The 25,566-nt window shown below is 40.8% G+C and overlaps 1 protein-coding gene across 3 annotated transcripts in view; it reads left to right on the plus strand.

Annotated features, from left to right (window-relative positions):
* Window positions 1–20,986, plus strand: part of Ralgps2 (Ral GEF with PH domain and SH3 binding motif 2) — a 138,482-nt gene extending 117,496 nt beyond the window's left edge. For 2 of the 3 annotated variants that reach the window (XM_038348648.1, XM_038348649.1), the window contains exons 14-20: window positions 212–266; window positions 2,215–2,292; window positions 3,745–3,850; window positions 7,393–7,485; window positions 11,717–11,822; window positions 12,365–12,456; window positions 16,036–20,986. In XM_038348648.1, the coding sequence (XP_038204576.1) occupies window positions 212–266; window positions 2,215–2,292; window positions 3,745–3,850; window positions 7,393–7,485; window positions 11,717–11,822; window positions 12,365–12,456; window positions 16,036–16,065 (560 nt within the window). In that variant the 3' untranslated portion in view covers window positions 16,066–20,986. The remainder of the gene's footprint in view (window positions 1–211; window positions 267–2,214; window positions 2,293–3,744; window positions 3,851–7,392; window positions 7,486–11,716; window positions 11,823–12,364; window positions 12,457–16,035) is intronic. The other variant, XM_038348650.1, reaches the window with a different exon arrangement.
* The last annotated feature ends 4,580 nt before the right edge of the window (window positions 20,987–25,566 follow it).

A 25,566-nucleotide genomic window follows, 5' to 3' on the forward strand; every position in this document is an offset into this window, starting at 1 on the left:
TTTTTTTGTCATCATTGTGTGTTTTTGTTTTGAGACAGAGTCGAATATTATTTGACCAAGGCTGTCTTTGAATGTAAAGTCCTCCCATCTCCACCTTCTAAATACTAGGGTGATTATTAGCGTGTACCACCAGAAAATTCATTTTTAAAGTAGAAAGTCTCAACTGGAAAAATTACTGATACAACAATAATAGAATAACTCTTGGTTTTAGGGAGTAGTGATGGCTCTGAACTAAGTGAAGAGACCTCATGGCCGGCTTTTGAAAGGTAAGAGAAATTAGCCACTGAAATTGCTTTGACCTTTGGCCTGTCTTAGGAAATAATATGAATGTGAATTGGAAAAAGTTGTTGTTACTTATTACTAAGTGACTAATCTTTTTACTGGCAGAAGAGATGGCAAGATATTTAACTCTGGAATTGTACATGAGAATGGCTATTGTGATCTTTATATATATTTATTTGGTGTTTACATGTGTTTTGAATTTTTGAAATTATAACATTTATTTTTTTAGCAATAATAAATGTCAAATAAAAATTTTTAAATAACCATAATTAACTTCGGTGTACCAAAATAACATAATTTCCATATGTCTGTGTAATCTAATGGTAACACATTTATTTAACTTTTGCATTCTTAAGGACAAAATGACAGTTAATTTTAAATTACAAGTAAGATTGACATTTGACACGAGAGGTCAGTGCATGTGCCGTGCTTTTCGCTAACCTCCTGTATGATCATGCTATCTTCCCTTGTTGCTTTAAGCTACAGACCCTGTCATCTGTACAGAGACAGTGTGCCATACTGATCATCAAATAGAACTCTCCCTGAGACTAAGGACAAGTTATTCAAATAGGTATTTGCCACACATCCATTTGAACTTGAAGTTACCACTTCAGTACCTCATCTGGCTCAAGACATTTGACTTGACAGAAATAAGTACTCCATTGTTACACATAAACCAAGACCCGAAGTCATAAGCTGCAAGTGGACTGGGGAGGTAGGGAGTTGGTGCTTGTTTTGCAATGCTGGGGGTTAAGCCCAGGGCCTCCCACTGGCCTCATCATTGCTTCAGTATTAGTGCAATATGAAAACTCCAGGTCAGTCACTTTTAAACAGGAACACTTGAAATTATATTTGAATCATTAATTTCAAACTGCCTGTTAGAAACTTTCTCTTTAAAGATTTCTCATGATTAACAGGATTGGTTAGCAGTTGTTTCTTAGGTTGTTTAAACTATAAACGCATAACCCAGTGTAGTGTTGCATCCCAGCAGGTTATCTCGGAAGGCATTTTGTAATGTGTTGACCTTCATACCTCATACTAGTGTTCTTCCTGTATGGCACAGTTTGTTTAAAATACGTTTGCAGTTAAAACAGCTATACCTGTGCCAGGGTTAAAGTAGTGGCTCTTCAAACAATTTGAAATCAGTTAAAAACTGCAGCCCAGAAAGATTTAGACTTGAAACACACACAGACCAAGTGCTCCATACCAAGCTTAGGGCCCTAAACATGTAGCACATGTAGCAAATGTTGTTCCATGATCCATCTCCCCAGTCTTTGAATCATTGTCTGAATTGTAACCACTATCTTCTCCCCTTATTTACTAGATTAAGTATCATGTATCTCATACTTTGGTTTTCCTAAACAAGAAAATACCATCGTTTCTGGGTTTATATTTCCTGTATCAAATATGATGTGATTTGGGATGAATACTGGTCCATACCATTCTTAGCATTTATTGGCTTTGACAGTTGATAGGAAAAACAGCACCTCTATGTACTCCTCAGTTTGTCTCTACTAGTTTCTTTGATAAGAAATTTTCCTCATTCATTTTAAGTTTATAAGCCACATTGCTTTTAGGTGTCTTCATAGGGACATAATAAATGAATTATTCAAACAATTCCATGTGTCATATTTAAACTGGAATCCAAGAAGAGCAAAGAGGGCTGTGGAACATTTTTAAGTTTCCATAAACAGTTGTTGTAACAGACATGAGAATGATAGCCTGTATAGCCTAGTGTGTACTTACACCTGTGTTTCTAGCGTCAGTAGAAAAAATTATAACTATGTTGCATGTTTTAAAAAAGAATCCTATCTTTCCCTTTTTACAGATTAATATAGAAAGCTAGATTACAAACTAGTACTATTCTAGGTGTTAATGATTCTATGAATAAAAATATGTGTAATGTATACAATTTATAATGGAATCCAACAGGAACAGATTATACCATTCTCTCGGCCCGGTGACAAGAGTGCCACGAAATGGCCATCGAAGCCACACGAAGGCCAGCAGGTACAATTCCCCTGCATCAGGGGCCATAGGACTCCCTTCTGCTGTTGGTGGCTGGCTCATATGGGTGTTGTCTGACATTTTTTTTCTCTTCTTTCTCAGATAATTGGTTTTAAAACTAAACAAATTGCCCATGAAAACTTTCTTTCCAAGATTTATTTTAGTTTAAATTTGAACTATTCTTTCTAAGTCACAGGGCTGATTATTAAAATTTGCATCTTTATGTCACATTTTTAAAATGCTACAAAATCGTTAGCCCTTTGACTACACACTGTCTAATAATGCTGATTACGGCTGAGCTGTGTAAAAATCAATTTGTTACTCTTAAGTTGCAATCAAAGCATTTCTTTTTCTAGTAAGTTTTTATTCTATTTGTCTTTTTTAAGTAAGTTTTTTATTCAGATAAACCATAGAGCCTAAATTTCGACAAGTCTGTTTCATTAAATAATTTTTTAGCTGGGCCTCTCTGCATTGTATTAGCTGTAGAAGCACCTAAAGATGATCCATGCGGCGGGTGGGACTCATAACAGGAAATCACTCAGAAGAACAGAGCAGCTCTTGAGAAGCAAACCCTGTCAGCTTGATGGTGTCTCCTCTTGTGTGTTCCCTCCTTTTAAACAGCTGGAGCATGAAAATTCCAGGTTGTCACTTTGAAGACACCTAAATAATTGTAAAGAAATTAAACATCTGCATTCTTTGCTGTGTTCAGAGTTCTACATCTCATAACACATCACCAGAGATTGGCATTTAAATCATTCTGTTTTAAATATAGACTCTAAAATAAACTGAGGAAAGATATTACAATGATTACTAAAATATATGAAATGGGAATCCTGAGTGTGGGGGTTCTTTGTTAGATCTCATAGGCACTGGTAGCTTTTGAATGTCACTAAAACTTACTACAGAAAGCCAGTTTCTAAAAGCGTGTTATTGACACTGTTACTTTTATTTATATACTTTAAAATTAAGTGTGAGTTTTCTGGGGTTATTTTTGTAGGGTTTTTGTTTGTTTTGTTTTGAGCTTGTTAGTTGCATTTTCTGTTTTATATACTTAAATACTTGTAACAAAATCCCTGTCTCTCTTGCCAGCAGTCAGAGTTTCTGATGCGTTACCACAGTGATGTACTGTGGCATGCTAAGAAGGGGAAAAAAAAGCCTTAACTTTCTAAACTAATCTTGGTTCAAGTAAATTCCTCCTCTCTTTCTAAGTTGTATCTGTTGAAATATGTAATTGGATGTGTGTTTAATCATCTGACTTTAATAACTTCCTCGTTAGCTTTATGACAACTTACAAATCTCAAATCAATAAGTCTTTAAAATCCTCAGTGTCTTACCAGCTCTCAATAAAGTATCAAAGTTTTAAAATTAAGAATAATGGGGTTTCATTTACCGACCCTCTTAATGACTGCTTCAGACATGTGCTTAGCCGCTTTCTGTTTGGTCTTGTCGTTACAGTTCTGCGGAGTCGGAAGACTTGGCGGTGCACTTGTACCCGGGAGCTGTCACTATTCAAGGTGTCCTCAGAAGAAAAACTTTGTTAAAAGAAGGCAAAAAACCCACAGTAAGATTCCTCTTATTCTAATGTAGGTCTGAAGATACACGAATGGCCCGAGAAGCATGAAGGTTGGAAAAGAAGCAGATCCATAGTAGAGTTGTAGTCACTAAAAAATACACTGTCCTTATTAGGGTTGCTTTGGTTTCTCCTGGACAAGGAGAGCTTCACTCTGAATCAAGAAGGTGAGCACACAGAGACAGGAAGTACGCATGGTTTCTCGCGTGGGGTATTCCCCAGAGAAGATTGCTTGGACATGGGTCTGTCAGCTTTATTAGGTGACCTCACTGGGTGTTTGGGATCCCAAGCCTTTCTCAGAGTGAATTTTGAAGCACAAAAGCCATGTCCTGAGTTGACACACTTCATTTAACAAGAGTAGTTAGCTAGATGTGAGACTACAGAAGCCAAAGAGCAGGGTTAGTGCATTTAGACTTTCCCAGAACTGTGGAGTTTGCTGGGTTAGGCCTTTGTTTTGGTTTGGGTAGGTGGGGCTGGTTGTGCTGAGGTTGGGGCCTCACTGCAGCTTGTATTCTGACTCGGGCGGTCACTGTAGCTTTCCCCATTGACTTGGGCAGTCTTGTTTGGTCTAAAAGTTATTTGTGCACAGGAAGTGAAGAATGAAGGGAAAGGAGTCACTGCTCCAGGTCATCACATTCCCTTACCCTGCTGATTAAAGTATTAAAGCTATTATGTAGGTTGCATCTAAATCACATTTTAAATGTGCTTAAATCAAATAGTCCTGAACTTCAATTTCTAAGGTAATTCTTACCCAAAATTATTTTTTAATGGACCCTGAAAATACATTAAAAATCACAATAATAAGCTGGGTATGGTGGCATACACCTTTAATCCCATTATTCAGGGAGTAGAGTTTACATAATAAGTTCCAGGCCAAACTAGGTCTACACAGTGAGACCTTGTCTCAAAAAAAAAAAAAGAAGAAAAAAAAGTATATCATAATTTATTTAGAAAAATTGAAAGTAGGGTAATTTCTAAGAACTAGAATAATTTTGTTCTATTAGTTTTTTTAACTTTGTAATGTATTTTTCCATGTAAACAGAATCCTAGTACTAAATGTCCTCCAAATATCCCTGCCAGAAACAAGAAGCTAACAGGACAGGACTTGTGGTATATAGCAAAAATCTTTAGTTTTTCTCACAGCGTAATAATTTAACTACTAAGAAAAGTTTTTTCTTTTCTCAAATCACAGTACAATTTAATTTAAAATATATATCTACTAGGCGGTGGTAACACGTGCCTTTGATCCCAGCACTATGGAGGCAGAGGTAGGCGGACCTCTTGACTTTGAGGCCAGCCTGATATATACAGTAGAAGTTCCAGTCTGGGTTACATAGAGAAACCCTGTCTTAAAAGAACATTTAAAAAAATAAGAATAATAAAATGTATACTTTGGCACATATCTACACTTAGAGCTTTTGAAAATCTAAGGGATTATGAAAATGTGAAAGTGGTCCGTCTATGTCATCTTATGTTGCTTTTTAAATCACATTAAACCAAAGGTGCACACACTCAGAAAGCTCATCACATTAAACCAAAGGTGCACACACTCAGAAAGCTCATCACATTAAACCAAAGGTGCACACACTCAGAAAGCTCATCACATTAAACCAAAGGTGCACACACTCAGAAAGCTCATCACATTAAACCAAAGGTGCACACACTCAGAAAGCTCATCACATTAAACCAAAGGTGCACACACTCAGAAAGCTCATCGCATTAAACCAAAGGTGCACACACTCAGAAAGCTTGCTCTCCAGCGACCTGAGTCACACGTGGGCTGTTGTCTGCTAGGTGCTAGAATCCAGCAGTAAGCATGCAAAACTAAGTGCCTGCCTTGTGAAGAGTGTACTCCACTAAGGAAAGCGGAGAGGTTGGCATACAGATGGGCTTCCAAAGGCCAACTGCGTTGCTAGCTCCGTGAGGAAGTGTCCCCAGAAAGAGATCTGTACACCATCACGGCCCTGAGTTCGTGTTCTTTCTGCCTCAGCTCCCTGAGTTATGGGTGTGCTGCTGTCTGTGCCCACTCCTTCCCTTGTTGTTTTGGGTTTTTGTTATTGTGGTTTATTTTTCAAGACAGGGTTTCTCTGTGTAGACCTGGCTGTCCTGGAACTTCCTCTGTAGACCAGTCTGGCCTCTGACTCACAGCAATCCTGAGTGCTGGACTTTAAGGCGTGAGCACACATGTACTGGGTCACCCTGTGTCAGCACTGCTACGGGATGGTGTGATAAAGGAAAGACTGGTGAATGTCAGTGAGCAGAAACCGTAACAATAGCTGCTAGCCCTGGAAGCTGCAAGAATGAAGTTTAATAGAAAATGGGAGAAACAAAAGCAGGGGCAAGAGCGAGAACTTTGCTGTGAAAGAGCGAGAGAGCTGGATGGTGTCGAGAGGGCAAGGGGCTCTAAGGAGGGAGAACTCGGGCTCACTGTAATTTGGTGGAAGAGGGAGGAAATTGAGATGCAGTGGAGAGAGGAATTACTGCATACACAAATTAAGAAAGAGGAACTGGATGTCCAGAGCATAAAGAGTTAAGTTTATAGCTGAGTGATGGTAGTTCATGTCTTCAGTCCCAGCCTGGTCTACAGAGTAAGTTCCAGGACACCCAGGACTACACAGAGAAATCCTGTCTCAAAAAAAAAAAAAAAAAAAGAGTTGAGTTTGTCTTTGATAGCTTCAGGGTTAACAGAACTTTGGTATCTAGAAAGAAGGCTGATTTTTGTGAGTCTATAAACAGGCAGTTATGTTGAAAATACGAGTTTTTATTTTTTAATCCAGATTTAATCTATTTAAGCAGAAATTATGTAATGACATCATGGGAGTTAGTATAATAGAACTTTGAGGAGTGGGTATGAAGTAGTTTTCTATACAAGTTCCGGGATAGCCAAGGCTACACTGAGAAACCCTGTCTCAAAAGAAAAGAAAAGGAGAAAAGAGAAAGAAAGAGAGAGGGAAAATAGTTGAAAATAGTTGTCTATAGAGAAAGAATACAGTGACTTGATTGAGTAAAAAAATATTAATAAGTACTATGAGATTGGTAAACACAATCTTACCTGTTGGCAAAGCTGTGTTCCCTCCCATGATACTCTGCTGCTAAGTAATCAGATACAAAGAAAAAAGCTTCTTCTGTCCTTCCCCCTTAGTTTTTGAGACAAGATCTCTCACTAAACCATGAGCTCAGTGGCTAAACTGGGTGGCCAGCAATCTCCCTGTCTCCCACCCCCAGATGTTAGCAACTGAACACAGCCTTTCCATGTGCTGGGGATCTGAACTCTGGTCCTCATGCTTGCATACAGCAAGCTAGCACTTTATTGGCAGAGCCATCTCTTCAGCACCCAAAAGTTAGGATTCTTGATGAGATGTGGAAGTACTTGACTTCTGAAGTGTCTTCACTGAAAGTGACAGTGATGTCCGAGATGCAGATTTAGAGATGCTGTAACCTGTCTCTAATAACTGAAGTGAAGAATAGAATAGTGTCACTAGAAGGTCAAGTCAGAGCCTTTCAGTGATGTTTTCAAGTTTATCCCTCTCCAGGTAGCGTCTTGGACAAAGTACTGGGCAGCCTTGTGTGGAACACAGCTTTTTTACTATGCTGCCAAATCTCTGAAGGCTACAGAAAGAAAACATGTAAGTATTCCTCTTCAAAACTATTGGCTTTGTTTCGCTTCTTCCTGGTTGTACAGAGAATATCCCTAGTAGGATACAAGATAACGTTTCTCATCCAGCAGCTGTCATGCTTACTCCTAAATGCATGTTATAGTTGGAAATGTGTTTAAGCAGCCATTCCAAGGAATGCCTTGGAATCACATTTGTATTTTCAAGTTTTTCCATTGCAAATGTGAAAATAGCACATTGCAAATATCTGTTTTGGGATTAGACCTGTCTCAGCCTGCATTGGGTCAGACCATGGCTCAAAACCCCTGCCTTGTAGCCTCAGTTCCAACTATTTAAATGTGAACATGAAAACAATACCTAAAATTCTGTCCCATATCTGGGCATGATGACACACACCTTTAGTCCTAACACTCAGAGGCAGAGAAGTTATGATCTGATTTCAAGGCCACACCATGAGTTCCAGGACTACATAGAGAAGACCCTGTTCAAAAAAGAACAACAGCAAAAAAAAAAAAATCTATCTCAGACTCTAATGCAGCATTTCTCCCAACGGTGAAGAGCCACCTGTGGGCACATAGTATGAAAGCAGCTTGCTTTCATACCCTCCATGGTTCCTTAAAAGCCTCTTGATGCTCTTTTCTCTGTATGCAGCCTTTTAAATTATGGAATGTTTACTTTTTAATTAGTATACCAAGTCTTAGATTTTATTATGGTATTTCACACATAGGTTTTGTCTTGTTGATCTTCCTTCCCCCATCTTTTCCCACTGCCCCCAGCCTATATCCCCTTTCTTCCACCAGAAGTCTCTTCCCTCTTTATGCCACATATTCTGTGCCCCTCCCCCAACAACTCTCTCTTCTTCTGGTCCCCTTCTTGGTTTCATGGCCTAAGCAGACCCGCATCTACACACACATATAAACATAGAAGCTAGGATCCGCAGGATCTGTGCATAAATGTGGGTTGTCGCACACAGTTTTTGAATCCATCCATTTCATGCAGTTTTCACATTTTCTTTGACTGGATAAATTCTGTTGTCTATATAGCATATCTTTACTATCCATTCACCTGCTGATGGACATGTAGGTTGGTTTTGTTTGTTTAGTATTGTGGATAGAGCAGCAATAAACATGGAAGTGCAAGTATCTGGTGTGATAGAATATATATAGGTGCATGCCCAGAAATGAAATAACATAAAACCTGGGTTTATGGGTCTGGTCTTATTTCCATTGTGGGTGCACTCCCACACACAGTAACCAAGGCTTCCTCCTTCCCCACATTCTTACCCGCATTTGTTATCTTGATCTAGACTAGGTGAAGTGGAATCTCAATGTAGTTTTAATTTGCATTTCCCTGGTGGCTAAGGATATTAAACACATTTCAAAATATTTACTGGCCATTTGTGTTTTATGCTTTGATAACTGTCTAGTCCTCTCAATAGTTCATTTATTACTTGGCAGTTTGGTTCATGTCATGTTTAATTTTTATTTGCAAATTTCATACATGAGTACACTGTATATGAATCATTCTGCCCTTGACTCCTCTTGTGTCTCTTCTCTTGAATTCATGACATTATTTTTTTTTTGTGTGTGTGTGTGTGTGTGTGTGTGTGTGTACACAAAGATATGCAGCCTACTGAACCCAATTAGTGTCACCCTTGTTTGCATGTGTTTAGAGATGTCCACAAAGATTACAATGAGTCAAAGGCCAGCTTGGGCTACAGTGTGAGACCTAATTTCAAAAATGAGGGAGGAGAGAAGAAAAATACTTGGCAACCATATGCCATACATATACCTGAATTGGAGTTATTATTTGTTGGTCCATGAAGAATAAACTTGGGAAGAAAGAAGAGGTATTATTTTGTTATGTCTCTGTTTTTTGAATGTTTAAAAATGAAAGCATACTGATTATATATAAAGTTTTAGTTGAAGTATAGTCATTGCAAAAAAAACTACAGCTATGTTTAAATCTATCAGTACATAGTAGTGATTGAACAATGTGTTTTATTAGTTAAAATTTTAAAAACCAAACCTGCACTTGGGAGAAAACGCTGTGTTATTTATAAAGAATAAAACAGAAAAATAGAACAGGGAAATTAATGGAAGGTGAAATGTACTAACTAACCGGCTTGATTAAATGATTATTCATTAGACAGAAATGTAAAGATGGATGATATTGCATTAGCTGTGATGTAAGATTACATCAGGTCAGAAAGTGTGTATGTATGTACAAGCATGTGTGCTTGCCTGGGTGGGGGGCTGTCAGTATTCCTTTAATATACTGTAATTCCTCATCTAAGAAAATCTTCTCCGGCTACCTTTGAACAAGTGCACAGAGATATCAGTAGAAGGATATTCCTATAATGGTTACAATAACAGAACTCTTAAAATACACAAAATAATTATCAGTAAGGGAATAGTTGTTAGTCATTTAAAACCACAATCACAGCATAAATATACCCAGTTAGCATGAAACTGTCAGTAACCGCACAAGTTCCATGCATAGGAAGAAGTCAGCAAAGAGGCATCACTTCACAAATGTGACTCTGTGCCCTTGTGGGGTGTCTGTATTGATATCTCATCCACCTCATGCAGCAGAGGTTAGGAGGAGCATCTTAGAAAGTTGCGCTGTCTGTTCTGAGTGAGTTAAGCACTGTCGGGTGTGCCACCCTAACCTGGTCTCACATCACTGTTATACTGTAGTCATTCCTTCTGTTACTTTGAACTGAAAGATACGTAATAAGCGAGCGTGTTTAAGCCTCCTCTAGCATAAGACAAAGCACATCACCAGAGCTGTCGTTGCTGTGAGGGAGCCATTCTCAGATGGGCATCATCTTACGTGTCATTTTTGTCATGGCTTTGTTTTCTGTCAGAGTTTTAACATACATGTTTCCTTACATAAACGGCAGTTTAACTTTTTAACAGTACTTGCATTTACATTCTCTTCCTTTTTCTCACTGTGTAGCCTCTCTGGGCTGGACCTCACTCTGTAAACCAGGCTGGCCTTGAACTCAGAGGTCTTCCTTCCCCTGCCTCTGCTGGGATTAAAGGTGTGCGCCACCACACCCAGCTGCCTTTGTGAGTTCCTCTGCTTTGTACTGTTGAAGTCCTTGTTGATGTCTGTGGTTGTCACTGCTTTTCATAGCCAAATAGTCTTCTATTTTATGAGTTTACCATAATTTAGTCATCATTGTTTTGATGAGTATTTGATAGGTTTGTTTCTTCCCTATTTCTGTTGTGGATATTCTTGTGCACAGATTCTCTGGGTTATGTCTTGAGGAGTGTAAATATTAAGCTTTTCCAGAAAAGGCAAATTAGGTTTCCTGTCACCAGAAATAATGGGGCTCCCTGTGGTCGCGTGCCTGTGGAGCACAGCTTTATTTTTAAGTAAATTGGTTACTTAGTGAGTTTCACCCTTCCCGTGTTTTTTTTTCATAAAATGGCTGCAGATCTGTTGCTTATTCTTATTTTAGTTATTTAGGTAATAAAGTTCTACATTTAACCACGTCACACTAGCAATCACATGGTGGAAGTGACTTTTACTCTGGCAACTTTTTTTCCACACTGCTAGATTTGAGTTGCAGTATTTTTAGCAATCCTTATTCCTGTTAGTGAGACTAACCTTTACTTTCTGCCCTTTCCCCACAGGAAAGAGTGGTTACCTATGAAAGTAACCAACATGCTAAAAACACCTCCCTTTTTTAATTTTTGTAATTTTTCTTGGTTTTGCAAAATACAAGTAAGAATTGTTGGATAGCCTCACTCGCATATGAAATCATCAGACTGAGGAAGCACACGTGTTAGGATGCAGCCGTGGCTCTTAAGTCAACAGTTCTCAGCCTGTGGGTCACAAGACCATGGGAAAACACAGGTGCTTACATTGCAACTCACAGCAATAGCAAAATTAGTTATGAAGTAGAACAAAGTAATTGTATGGTTGGGGTCACCACATGTGAGGAACTGTATTGAAGGGTCACAGGGTTAGGAAGGTTGAGAACCACTGCTCTAGGAGGAAACACTGTGACCAGGAGAAGCAGCAGATTGACAAGCACGCTTTCAGAAATGTACAGTGCAACAGTGGCTGGGATGAAGCGTGGCACTTGGGCATGCCTATGTAAAAAGGGCATGCCACGCTGACCTGGGTCAGCATTAGGTCGTACAGCTGACCTCTCCTAAGGTCAGTGAGAACTGTCCATAAAAGCCACTGGTTGCCACCATTTGTTTTCTCTGGTTATCTTACATCCTAGTTCAAGTCAACGTCAAATAAGAATGTGTCTGTGGTGGGGTGGATGGTGATGATGGCCGACGATGCAGAGCATCCAGACCTCTTCCTGCTGACTGACTCCGAGAAAGGTGAGCTGCTAGCCAGACGGGGGTCAGCGTGCTGCAGACACTCACTCCTGAGCCCTGATCCTGGTTCTGCTATATCACCAACAGGGAGGTATTGGAGGAATATTGTGTCTTTTGATAGTACTTTAATTCCATTTTTATGTTCTAAGCTTAAATTAAAAGCCCAAGTAATCCAACTCATGGAATCTATACTCTGACTTTGAACAAAGGCTCACTACATGTAATATAGGCAGTACCTCCTAGAGTAAGCGCACAGTAAGGTTGGGGTGATAATCTGCAGACTGTCTAGAGAAACCACACGGTTACTTTAATGAACAGTCAGGGAACCACAATCCCTTTACTGTACGTAAGGTAGAAAGGTGATTTTCTGAACGTCAGATCCTATGAGCAGATGGCATAAGGAATTGTACGTTGGGAGATGAGGCTGCAGCTGAAGAGAAATCTGAACTGAGCGCTGGAGTCTGTTTCACTCGGTCTTCTTGTCTGGCTGGGATGTTCAGTTGTGTTGTCCTTAAATGTATTCTACTTGCTTTTGGTAATTTTAGGAAATTCCTACAAGTTTCAAGCCGGCAGCAGGATGAATGCGATGCTGTGGTTTAAACACTTGAGTGCGGCCTGCCAGAGCAACAAACAGCAGGTGAGGCCTTCTCCTCCTCAGACTCTGCAACTTCTACATTTTTATTTATGTATGTTAGAGAAAGACATGCATAATATAATAAATAGCCAAGGCTGGCCTAGAACTCACTAGTTAGCTCAGGCTGACCTCAAACTTGTGATTCTCCTGCCTCAGCACTAGTGTTCTGGGGTTTATGTATGCACTACCATACCTAGTTGGATAATTTTCTCAGTAGTGCATAATTTTTGTTGTTTATAGAAATCAGTGAGGTGTGAAATCCATATTTTAGAAAGATAATAAGTAAACAAAACTGTGCAATACAGAGTGAAAAGAAGAGAGACTGGTAGGGAAAGTACCATATGTAACCGAGCTTTCCCAGAGACAGTGATGCTCACGTGAGGGGTGGGAAGATGGAGAGTGGAGGGCCAATTCAGGCAACAGCCAGCATGCCGATAAAGCTAGAAGTTTTTAAAATATCCAGAGACATGGCCAGTGTTTGAGAAAATGACAGGTCAGAAGGGTGAAATCCAGGTGGTACTTGAACAGAGCTCTGATTTATCTTTGGTAACAACTTGAAGTGGGTTCCCATGGTTGCAGTGAAGCCATGGTGACCCAGTGGAAAGCTTGTCTCTGTACAGGGCGGCTGTCTCTTGTGCTGTGTTCTCTGGGCCCTCTTGCAGAGTTGCCCTGAACCACAGCTTAGCAGACAGGAAACAGCCACAGTCGTGGAGTTTGCTTGAAGCTTTTCTAGCTACACAGATTTGAAAATCACAGATTTAGGCCTTACCATTTACATTTGTGTCACCATTGTCTATCGGTGTTGTGCACTATAAATTCTGAGAGCTTAAACTGTTGGTTTTTACTCTGTTATGTTACATCAGGCTACTGCAACTCTTCCTAAATAAGAAAACTGGCTCCAATGCACTAATGACTTTACACAGTCAACAAGTGCAGGTGCTGGGCCTTGAGCCTAGTTGCCACTTGCCTTTCCTTTGTAAGGGTTGTCGGGTGGGCTTTTTTCTATCATAATTATTTCAGTGATGTGTGGAGGAGAAAAAAAAATTGGTACAGCCTTTAGCAACTCCTTGAAGGACTTAAAACACAAAGGTTTTTGCCCATATTAAATTAGTGTCTGGGGCAGAATGAAAGAAACAGTCTTTATTTTACCTAAGATAAATAAATAAGGCTTTCAGAGTTCTCTTCCATGCTATGCATTTTCTTTAAATATGGTCAGAGGTATTCTTATTTATAAAGAATCTCAAATCCCAGCTAGCTGGCAGTGCCACACACATTTAATCCCAGCACTTGGGAAGCAGAGGCAGATAGATCTCTGAGTTCTAGGACACCCACAGAGAAACCCTATCTCAAAAAAACAAAAACAAACGTCTCAGGTTTCAAGATTAATCCAGGAGTATGCATAGCAACTAGCGTAAAGAAAGGCGCACATCTTTTACTGTCTTAGTAAACCTTCCTGCCAGGCGGTGGTGGCGCACGCCTTTAATCCCAGCACTCGGAAGGCAGAGGCAGGCGGATCTCTGTCAGTTTGAGGTCAGCCTGGTCTACAAGAGCTAGTTCCAGGACAGGCCCCAAAGCTACAGAGAAACCCTGTCTCAAAAAAAAAAAAAAAAAAAAAAAAAAAAAAAAAAAAAAAAAAAAAAAAAAAAACCCTTCCTAATATCACACAGATGTGCAAAAATGGTTTGGTTTCTGCTTGTTTTATATTAAACAGTCAGAGAGTTAGCAAATTTATAATAGAACCTATGAAGTTTGAAAATTATTCGATGACCCTGACTCAAATGCAAAACACCTTAAGACACATTTGGGAGATTTAGAAAATAAAACTCACTTTTTTAAAATAAAGATTCCATATCACCAAACCTGGGATCTTAAGCACATGAGCCCTTGAGTTATAACTCAGTTATGATATTGTCTCGTAGAATTGGCTGCGGCTGGAGAGACTGTACCGTGGGTGAAAATGCTTGCTGCTTCTGTGTGGTTTGAGTCCCATCACCCACATCTAGGTGCCCAGCTCCAGAGGGAGCAGGTACAGAGAGAGTCTGACCTGTCAGAGCCCCTGAACTGCTGTAAGCTGACTGAGCAGCTGGGGGGCTGTGCTGAATGTGGCCCCCTGTAGCCCTCGGGTAGAGAGAGCAGTTGGGTTTTGCAGGCCTGAGGTATACCCCATTTAACTAGCACACACAAGGCCCTGCCGAATTTCATCCCCAAGACCACGGTAAAAACTTTAATTCACACAAGATAAATTTGACTGAAGGTAAATTTGACTCTTCGTATTTCCTGTAGAGCTCTCCGTGTAGCTTTCTTACATGCACATGAGAATTGATGTGTGGAATCTGTTTATTTGAGTAAACAGCCATTAGGCCCCTGAATGGCACAAAAACATCTGTATTCTTCCTCCTATGCAGGCATGCCTACTTGAAAGAACATATTAACTCAATAATTTCCTAAAATGATTTGGCCTGCTGGACTCACTGTTATAGATCCCTGAAGCATTTCCTATCAAATTCCTCTTAAAAGAAATTAAGCAATGTGATGGCATGTAGATGGAGGCAGCTCGTTCGTCCCCAGCCTCCCAGACCCAGATAACCACACAGAAACTGTATTGATTTCAACACTGCTTGGCCAATAGCTTAGGCTTCTTATTAAGTAATTCTTACATCTTAACCTGTCCTTATTATTTTTGTATTTTACCACAAGGCTCATGTTTTACCAGTAAGGTTCTGGCAGGCAGGCATCTTTCTCCTTTGGTGGCTACATGGCGTCTCTCTGACTCTGCCTTCTTTTCTCCTCTGTCTCTGCTCGGAATTCCCACCTTGCTCTATTCTGTGCTGCCATAGGCCCAAAGAAGTTCCTTTATTAACCAATGGTAATAAAACATATTCACAGCATACAGAGGGGAATCCCACATCAATGACTCGTGCTTGCATTCCTAATACTAACAAGTTCAAGACTGGCCTGTGTAGCACAATTAGTAAAAACCCAGAGACACATATTGGGGTTCAACCTGAAGGTTAGAAAAGCAAAACAGCCAGCCACTGGCTATACGTCTACCTCAGTCCAAAGTAGCAATCGTGCCTCCAGGACTCCTCAGAATAAGACTCTGAGAGCTGTGTCCTCCCGTCTTATATTCCTCTCTAGTGCTGGGATGAAAAGTGTGCCTCGCCGCCTGCTCTGTGAGGCTGACTTGGGCAGCTGTTTTACTCTCTGATCTTCAGGCAAGCTTTATTTATTAGAATACATATGAAATATCACTACAGGCCTGGGATACAAAGTTGAGACCTTGTCTTAAGAAAAATACACATAGGTCAGAGTGATTTGGGTTTGGACAGAATACCTGCTAAATTAAGTTTATTAGATTTTATATAAGTTGTTGAAAACAGCTTAGTAGAAATCTACATTTTGTATATAATAACACAATTTATATGTTAAATTTTGAGTTATGGAGCCCTCGTTCCAGAGGGTACTCTTGAGGGGAAAATCACTTTAGGACATGGTGACAAATGTAGGCAGTGACTAGTAAACCAGCTTCTGAGCAGTCTGTTTGGAGTGGCAACAGTCAGTGTGGGCTGCTTGTGTTTTTAGGTTCCTACAAACTTGATGACATTTGAGTAAAAGCCGGAGAAAGAGGAAGTGTACCGTTGTTCCTGCATGGAGCATGGACCTGCTGCGAGCACCAGCCGCACCATACTGTGCCAGGAAGAGCCCCCAGGCTCCAGCCCAGCCTCCGGAGCTCAGAACCAAAAGCACTAATTTCAGGGAATGAAGTGAGATGTTCCCAGAGAACAAATTGGAGTTGCAAAACAAACTGCCATGAACTGCGCTTCTATCTCGGAACTGACCTGTGGAAACCACTGCCTTAACAGAGTGAGAGGAGAACCCCACCACACAGTGCGTGTGAATCTCCGGTGGTGCTGGGCTTGGAATAAATTGTAGCTACTTTGCGTTTCTTTTAACTTTGTACTAATTTTGGAGGGGAAACCATCTTTTTTTAAATACACTTTAAAAAGGAAAACCCTTTCTAATGGATTCCATCCAGAGCTGTTTTAGGTGCAGTGAGAAGAACCTGGGAGGAGCAGGCCAACGGCCCACCACAGGGTCTGCTCAGCCTCTGCTCCTGGCTTCCTCATTTCTCCACAGCAAGACGTGGGAGTTGGATGATGGCAGTGGAAGCTGTGGGGGTGTATTTGGGATATGGTTGCTTTATTGGGGTGAGGGGTGTGTTTAAACTCTACACTTCGGAATTGAGTGCTAGAAGGAGAAGGTGACCTCCTGAAGGAGGTGCAGAGGCCAAGCGTTCCCACGCAGCAAGCTCCAGAAAACACCTTGTTTCTCTCTGCTTTACCTTCTGTTGAATTCACTGTTGGGCCACAAGTCTGCATAGAAAATGATAATCCCAAGCTGAGGTTTCTGTAGATTTTTCTCAAGTCAAGTGGAGTCTCCAGCTACAGGTGTTCGTCGTTGTGGTGAAGACCCTGGTATTCACCAGGGTCTCGCCCTTTGCAGTGTTTAAGGTGCATTATGCCAGACTTTTTATTAAATTTGTTTTTGTTCAGTATGAGGTTCAAGACCATACTTGTTTAAAAGATTCTTCATATGTATGTATTTTATTGTGAGACAAAACAGTTTTAAGAAGAATAAAGGCAAAGTTTGCAGCTCTAGGAGTTAAAAATATAAAACCATTTCTCTGTATGACTTCCCAAGATGTACCAGAGCATTTTTAGAAAGCTTACTATCGGTCCCCAACCTGAAGCTATATTTTGTTATAACTGGCCAAGCAGTTTTGAGAGTGCTTTCCTAGGCGATAACGCATTTAATTTTTAAGGTAATGGCTCCACGTTCAGAGGTCTTGGCTTACACCTCCAAAGCAAATTGTTCTTTCTTTGAGTCACACATAAAATTTCTCACATTTGTATTCTTAAAGAATTGTGTACTTTTTATCAGAACTATTATATCAAGTCCACTGAGCTTAATTAGAAAATACTGTGTGTACAATAATTTGGCTAAATAATTAGCTAAAAAAGAGATCAGTTCAGGAGAAAGTGAAGAGCCTTTTCTGAGTGTTTCTAATTTAAATAATTCAAATGTATTTGTTATGTGACAGAAATACATTATTTGGTGTTTCATTGACAAGCAGGGGAAGGCACACATCGCCTGTATGGAATGATTTTTCATATAATGGTCTAAGCTTAATCCATGTTGGGTATACACAGACAAACATTACTGAGTAGCCAGCAGTATTATAATGTAGACTTTGTACATCTTACTTTGTTTTGAATCTTTTTAGCAATATCTTAGTTTATTTTGCTCCTGAAATGTTTTAAATAGTGTACTGCTGTTTTTGAGATACTGTGAATGAGAACCCTGTGACTTATTACTACTTTATCAGAGTAAGCTAAGCCGTGACGTTGTAAGTGAATCGCGTCTGTGGAGATGGGCAGCTAGCACAGGCCAGCCTCACAGTTTTGCCAGAGAGAAAGCACAGAGGGGGAAGACATGTTTGCTGCATCCAGCTCTCGACACTTACGGGTGTGTAGGGGGAGAACCACGTTCAGATTTGATTAGCCAGTCTGTGTTAGCACTGTGGCCTCTGGCTGACTGAAACTATTTTTCTACCTTAAAATTTGCTTTAAACATCAGCTGTTGTTTCTTAGGATGATTTTAGAAACTGTGAGAGATGAGTGACATAGAATAGCTTGAGTTTTTTGATCTATAATTCACAAAATGGTAGCAGATTATAATTGAAGCAGAGAAAACATTGCCAAACTATATTAAATATTTGAGTACTTTATTTGTTGGAGAATGAATCCTATTACACAATCTTATTACACTCAGTTGTAAAGTGACTCACAGGCTCATTTTCATGAACATTAAAGCTCATTCGTTTCTCTCCTAGCCAGGGAGAGCTCTTTAGAAATTCATTTAAAGCATATACTTCAGCTGGTGTATAAGCAGACTGAATGGGGTGTTGGAGACTTGGTGCAGTGGTGTGCAGTGCTAGCCTTGTCTCGTCTGACAGCGTACTTTTCTTCAGTCCGTCTTCCGAGTGTACCTGTGGAGCGACCGCAGAATGCCCGGGCCCTGTTTGCGCTTCACGTGCTTATTTTCAAAATAATTTCGCTAGAGTGTCTATGCTGTAAGGGTCAAAAGAGAATTGATGGGATACATCGTTTTGGTTTTGTTCAGTGTGTATTTGTGTAAACAATTCAAAGGAGGACCCAGTTCGGGAGTACCTCTCTCCTCGGCATGTTTCTGTGGCAGTCACTGTATGAGCAGAACCACCTTCTTCATAGTCGGCTGCTCTTGGGCCTCGCTGTCATAGTCAGGGTGATGACAGCTGCAGAGCTTTGATGATGGGCTTTGTTTCCTCTGCCAGGTTTATAAAGAAGCCCAACAAGCAGTGTGGTTATCTGGGAGGAATGGAGTCACACTTAGACCCCTCCGTAGCTAAGATGGGTCCCTGTGAGTGCAGCTTCGTCAGCCTCTGGGGATTATGAGCATTTAGCTATCCAAATGACTTTAGCAGAAAGTCTTTTCCTGAGGTTAAATCTGTTAATTACATACTCTTAAAACTGAGGCACTGTATTGCTTGGAGATGAGTACTAATAGACTTAATTCATTGGCTTTTTAAGAGAACATACCTTTTGTTGGTACCCTCCTGTCATGGAGGCACTTTCCTTTCTGACTGGGTTTTTGAGCCATCCTGTTACCGTCTGCAAACAAAGAGGTACCAGTGTGGCTTAATGGAAGATAAGCGTTAATTTAAAAAATCCTCTGCCCCCACGACTTTGAAAAGAATTATATCCTTTTGAAAATGAAGCTGAACTTGATTGTGCCGGAGCCCCAGCAGTAGTGCTGTGAGAACAAGGGAGCCCGTGGTGGGCGTGTCTGACTTTAGCCTTCTCTTAGGGCTTGCGCTCATTTTCTCTTCTTTTGTATTATTTCCTTTACCATCCTGATTTTACAGCCAGAAAGGTGTTGCTTTTTTTCTAAGCCTTTGAGACACAAAAACATTGATGTTAAGTGGTTTTGATGATAAATTACATGTGAACCTTTTCAAAATGATTTAAGTACCTTTTGGCTTTGCTTCCCTAAAAATGGCTTGTGTCTAAAGTGACTTCAGTTTGAGAGTTCTACAGAAGAGATGCATAGACTCCAGCTTTGCAGCTCAGTGAAGGCAATTGCACTACCCTCTTCCCAGTCATAGTGTGGAGAACATTGGGTCAGTGCCTTATCAATTCGGAAACCAGTTTTAGGGCATTGAAGACGGCTATAATCATCTGCCCTCTTAATCCTCTGGCTTAAGGGGTGTGCCATCCCTCTCTTCACCCACAGTTTCACAGCAGCCTGAAGATGACTGCGCAGACATCTGGCTACTGCAGTCCTCCTATTGTAATTCTTTTGCAGATAAGCCCCCTCCCTGCTGCTGTCTTGTCTGAGTAGGTTAATCATAAATACACTCGCATGAGCCTTTTGATGGGCACTCTGAGTGCCGGCTCTGAAGAACTAACTCCATCTGAGTATGTTTGAATTTTGAGTTGTTTTGAGCTTAGGCTTAGTGACAAAGGCTGTTGGGGAAATCCCTAACAGAGTAAGATGCATGCAGAAGGAGTTGTTTCGGTTTTACTAAAACTACTGAAATACTTGGTAACAATCCCTTCAGCCAGAAATGAAATGTATTTCAGTGACCTATTTTAGACAGAATGAACGAGCAGTCCCTTACCCTGCTGGTTATTGCTTACTTGAAAATACACAAGAAAGAGACAGTGCTATTAATAAATCAGGCAAGAGAAACCTAAAGCTAGGTTTCTCAGCCAAAGCAAAGTTTGGAAACATTTTGCTTAGGAAGTTAGAAGGCCAGGAGATACTGTTGTCTGAGTAGAAATGCTGTTTTCAGAATCCTTGGAGAGTAGTAGACACCGACACACATGGTCTTTGGAGCCCGTGAAAGGGTTAGCAGGTCCTTGGCGGTTTTTAGCAAAATTTAAAATCTGATTCCAGCCAGTTGGTCTACAAAATAGAGTTAAAGGAATTCATGGAGTGCTTGTGAGAAGGAAAGCAGAAAATGCCAAATATCAGCAGGATATTTCAAATTTTTATGTCAAGTAACGAATATCATGTCCCTGAAGATGCCACCTGGTAGAACTCACAGTACAGTTTCAGGAAGTATTGAGTTAGTGGCTGTGACTAAGATAGCTGATGCAGCATGATTGTAGATGTCCATTCCTTGACAACCCACTGAAGGACCTGGAACAACTGTAGGGATAAATATCCAAAGCTAATACTAAAAAAAGAGAGAAAACTTCACAAGCCATTTTCATCCTTTGTCTCAGTTAACGAGGTACTTAATGATGAAGTGTTCACTTGCACTATGACCTCCTTGAGTGATGTGCAACTTGGTTCCTCTCTGGTTTTGTTTCTTTTTAATATGCAGAAGTGAGTGTGTGATCTTCAGTGCGTTTGCATAAGCTAACTTAAGATGAATTTAAGAACAGTTTTCTGAAATATTTCTATTGAAATAAATGACTTAAAATTATAGATTGTGTGATGTTTTGTTACTTTATTTGCATTTAAAATGCAGTCAACTTTGTTGGTTTGGTTTTTTTTAACCTTTCAAAAGAAATTAATAAGAACAGTTGCTACAGAGAGAAGCTCTGAATGACTATGCCCAGAATGAGAGTGTGCTCTGGCATTCATTGTATTATAAAGGGATCTTCTACTTCCTCCACTGAATGTGAGCAGTCCCCCAAAAGGCCTCATTGCTCAAGCAATCCCATAGGTTCCAGAACTACTAGATATTGTACCTAGGTCATCATGTGTGCTAGGCAAACATTCTGCCACTGAGGTATAATCCTGTCTCCTTTAAAACAGAATCTCAGTAAATTGCTTGAGCTGACTTTTTTGCGATCTAAAAGGCCTTGAATTTGAGATCCTCCTATCTGACCTTTGAGGCCAGGTAAGACTTCATTTGGTTGGTTGTTTGGTTGGCTGGTTGGCTGGCTGGCTGGTTTGGTTGGTTGGCTGGCTGGCTGGCTGGGTTGGTTGGTTGGTTGGTTGTTACACAGACTCCTTTGCCAGCCTGTGGAACTTTCAGTCAGTGGAAGAGCAGAAGCACCTGTGTTGAGGTAAGCCATCCCTTAAAAATTCCTCATGAGCTCTGCCCTATTAAGTACTTTGGAAATTTTCTCAGGGCAAAAATACCCCGTGTTTTCGGCTGTAAGGACCAGCCTCCAGCAGCTCAGGAGTTGAAGTGGGGGCACAGAGTCGGCAGACTTAAGCACTCAGCTGGCTTTTCTGAGGGAGTAAAAAATTTTGTGGGGCTGTTAAAAAAGGGAATCTCTCTCCCCCTCCCCCTTCCCCTCTCTCTCTCTCCCTCCCTCCCTCTCTCTCCCTCCCTCCCTCCCTCCTCTCTCTTCTCTCTCTCCCTCCCTCCCTCTCTTTCTCCCTCCCCCTCCCCCTCTCCCCCTCTCCCTCCCTCTCTTTCTCCCTCCCTCCCTCCCTCTCCCTCCCTCCCCCTCCTCTCTCTCTCCCTCCCGTCCTCTCTTCTCTCTCCTCCCTCCCCTCCCTCCCTCCCCCCCTCCCCTCCCTCCTCTCCCTCCCCCCCCTCCCTCCTCTCCTTCCTCCCCCTCCCCTCTCCCTCCCCCCCCCCTCTCTCTCTCTCTCTCTCTCCCTCCCTCCCCCCCCCTCTCTCTCTCTCTCTCTCTCTCTCTCTCTCTCTCTCTCTCTCTCTCTCTCTCTCTCTCTCTCTCTCTCTCTCTCTCTCTCACACACACACACACACACACACACTCGGGTCCAGCATGCCAGGTTCTTACCTAGAGTGCTGGTGAACAGCAAGTCTGCAGAGGAGGCAGACAGGACAGACAGACACATGAGGAGTTTTCTCGGGGCCAAAGCTTATTCTTATTATTCCTTCTGTTGCTTGCTCTACTCTTCTGTTCTGTTCTGTTCTTCTACCCTGATGATTCCCTCTGTCTTTCTTGATGTCTTCCTTCTCTCTCCTTTATTTACAGCTTTTATACCCCAGAAAAATCGTTCAAGCAATATAAAAATTGCATTGTCGTTACAGTCTCTTTTTCAAGTGAATGATTACAATGAATACAAGTAAAAAAACAACCAGTTTTCCAAATCACATGATTCGACATTTTACATGTTACAGGTAAAAATCCAATTATCCCCATTTCCAAGCCACTTGTTACAGATTAACAAAGTATATTCAAATGAGGTATTTTTCTCATTCAGTTCTTTTACTGGCAGGCTGCATTTTGCAGTTACAAAGGACCAATCATTTTGTTTTTTATTTCCAAAGGTAAGCTTTTAAAAAAATCTTCAAAGGATCACAAATGTAACTTTTATAGATGAAAAATAATCAGTTGTTTCTACTTTTTTTAAGTCCTCAAGGTGCATACCCACTCATGAACAGTTTGTTATTAAATCATATCAGGAAACTGAGGACAGAAATGGGTATATGGAATTCACCATTGCCTTTGATCACCAATCTAGCAAGAAAGGTACATCAGCCAGCAGTAGCCAGGCTGCATTGGTTTTGTTTCCTGGCCTCAGGTCCCTCACTCAACTATTAAAAATGTGTCTTTCTAGACTTTAAATTGCTCCCCAAGATTTTATACCTCAATTAATGAAAACAACTTAACCTAACCTTAAGTTATTTAAAGCTTTGTTTTAGCTGTGATGCACACTGAACCCATGAACACATCTCCCAAAATTAAGATTAAAAGATTTTGAGGTAGCCTAGCTTCTGGGAGACTCACTTGTTTTCCTTAATCATGAACGTAAACCATAGTCTGTATGGCCCCTCAAGAGAAACTCCTAGCCGGGTGACACTTCCCTGGTCCTGTTTTCTACCCTCTATAGCCCCTGCTCTACCAGGGGCAGGGCCAATACTATATTCTGCCTTTACCTGTATTAATTTTCCTACTAATCTAGCCTCTACCATAATCCTTTACTACATTTGTTAAAACCCTTAGCCATCAAAATTTATTAAACTAATAGTGTATAAAATCTTAACTTCAGTTAAACAGTACAGCTTAAGAGAAAATTGTCCTCATAATAATCTACAGATAAAAATACCCAGTGGAACAGTGTGTTTCCTTGAGATAATTACACTCATTAAAGGCAAAGGGATCCCCCCCACACACACACCCATTCACACCAGGCAAGGCACCAGAGGAAAAATGGTAGCGGCAAACGTAAAAGCACAGCAATAACGAGACATTCTGGAGCCAGAGCCCTTGGGGCCTCACCTATCCAAGACTTACTCAGTAGTGCCTCGCGTTCTGGGGGACCGAACCCCTGGAGCTCAGTGCCGCCTGCTGCTCCTCTGATGTGGCCACCAACACTGTGACCATAATTGGGTTTTTCAGTCATATTCTCCCCTCTTTAGTGACCTTTGAAAACTCAGGAATTTTTTTATAGTTAATTCTTATCACTAAGTCAATACAGCATTAAGTACAATATGACTATTTTGCATCTTCAAAATCACCTTAACTGCCCCTGAGTCCTGTCTCGGGACCAGCCTGCTGTCGCTTCGTTAACTGCTTTAGTAAATAGATTAGTTTGAGAATTAACGTATTTTTAAAGTTTATCTGTTTACTTAGGGAATTTTACTTTATTATTTTTGTTTTCTTCTTAATGGTTTTATATATGAGTTCTTTTGGTTTTTCGAGACAGGGTTTCTCTGTGGAACAGCCCTGGCTGTTCCAGAACTAGCTCTTATAGACCAGGCTGGCCTCGAACTCACAAAGATCCACCTGTCTCTGCCTCCCGAGTGCTGGGATTATAGGTGTGCACCACCACTGCCTGGTGTGGTTTTATGTATGTTTTAATTAGTTTAAATCTAGTTAAATTTGTTTTGATTTTGACTTTTTTCATTTTCTTTGCATTTCTCTCTGAGAATGCTGTTGACTTTTAGGTGTGTATATCCAGCAACCTTTTGAGAAGTCAATTATAATAGCTTATCCTTAGATTTTTGTTGGACTCTAACTACAAGCAGAACAGGGTTGTCTCTTACTTCCTGTCTTTAGCTGTGTGTGTGTGTGTGTGTGTGTGTGTGTGTGTGTGTGTGTGTGTGTGTGTGTCTCGTCTCATTTGGTTTGGACTAGAGTACAGTGCCGGGTCAGATGTAGTGATGGCGTTCAGAGAATTTAATCACCCAGTCTTCTCGGCAGCCCTCAAGGGTGCTCAAGACAGAGAAGGAGAGCCCAGAGAGACCTGAACTTGTCTTTTTATCACAGCCCACGTGTGGTTTTGATTGGCTTTTATTTCACTTTTAAGTAAGCTAATTTTCAGCTTTAGTTTCTGCTTTTTCTTATAATTCTTATATACTCAGGCCATTTACTCTGAGCTGCCTCTGATAACTCAGTACTAAGTAGAATGCTGGGCCACAGGGCTTTGCAAAGTCTGGCATCAGCCATAGTTTATGCCATGTTTCTGAACTATAAACAGTTTGTCCCCCAGGAGTTACTTGCCTGATGAAAGTTGGCACAGCTGGGAAAGGATCCTTTGGGCACCTAGCAGGGAAAGAGCCAAGCGCTGCTGCTAAGCACACTTAGAAATAATGGTCTGCTCAGTGTCAGTAGAGCCCAGACTCAGAAACCCTGGTCTGAATTTTTATATCTCACAAATTCAAAACGTTGGTCTTGCTTGTGTGAAAAGTTCAGCTTATGTCTGGACTTTTAACTCCCACATTTCTCGGCAGTTCAGCCTAGTGTATCTAGAAAGACAGCCTGAATTAGCAGCGCAAGGCTATGTTCATGGCCTGAGCCACTTGGGCTGAAGAGTAAGTGAGGGAAACCAAAGTCCAGGACGGCAAGTACGTCATCCTCTGGAGCTCATGCAATCAAGGTGTTCAGTCTGTGTGCAGCAACAACAACAACACTTGAGCTAAAAGCTAAATACTTCAACCTAAAGCAGATTGAATGAGAACATACTAAATGAGCATGTCTGTTAGAATGCCTTCCTCTCTGTTCTTGTAAGTCTAGAAGGACTGCCCTACAGAATTGGCATCAGTATGTTAGACTGCCTTGTCTGTTAAATCTTTCAGTTAAACCAGAGACACTGCTTTTTTGATGGTGTACAGTTATTTTAAAAAAATCCGCA

Source organism: Arvicola amphibius, chromosome 12, assembly GCF_903992535.2.
Source record: "Arvicola amphibius chromosome 12, mArvAmp1.2, whole genome shotgun sequence".
Taxonomy (NCBI): Eukaryota; Metazoa; Chordata; class Mammalia; order Rodentia; family Cricetidae; genus Arvicola; species Arvicola amphibius.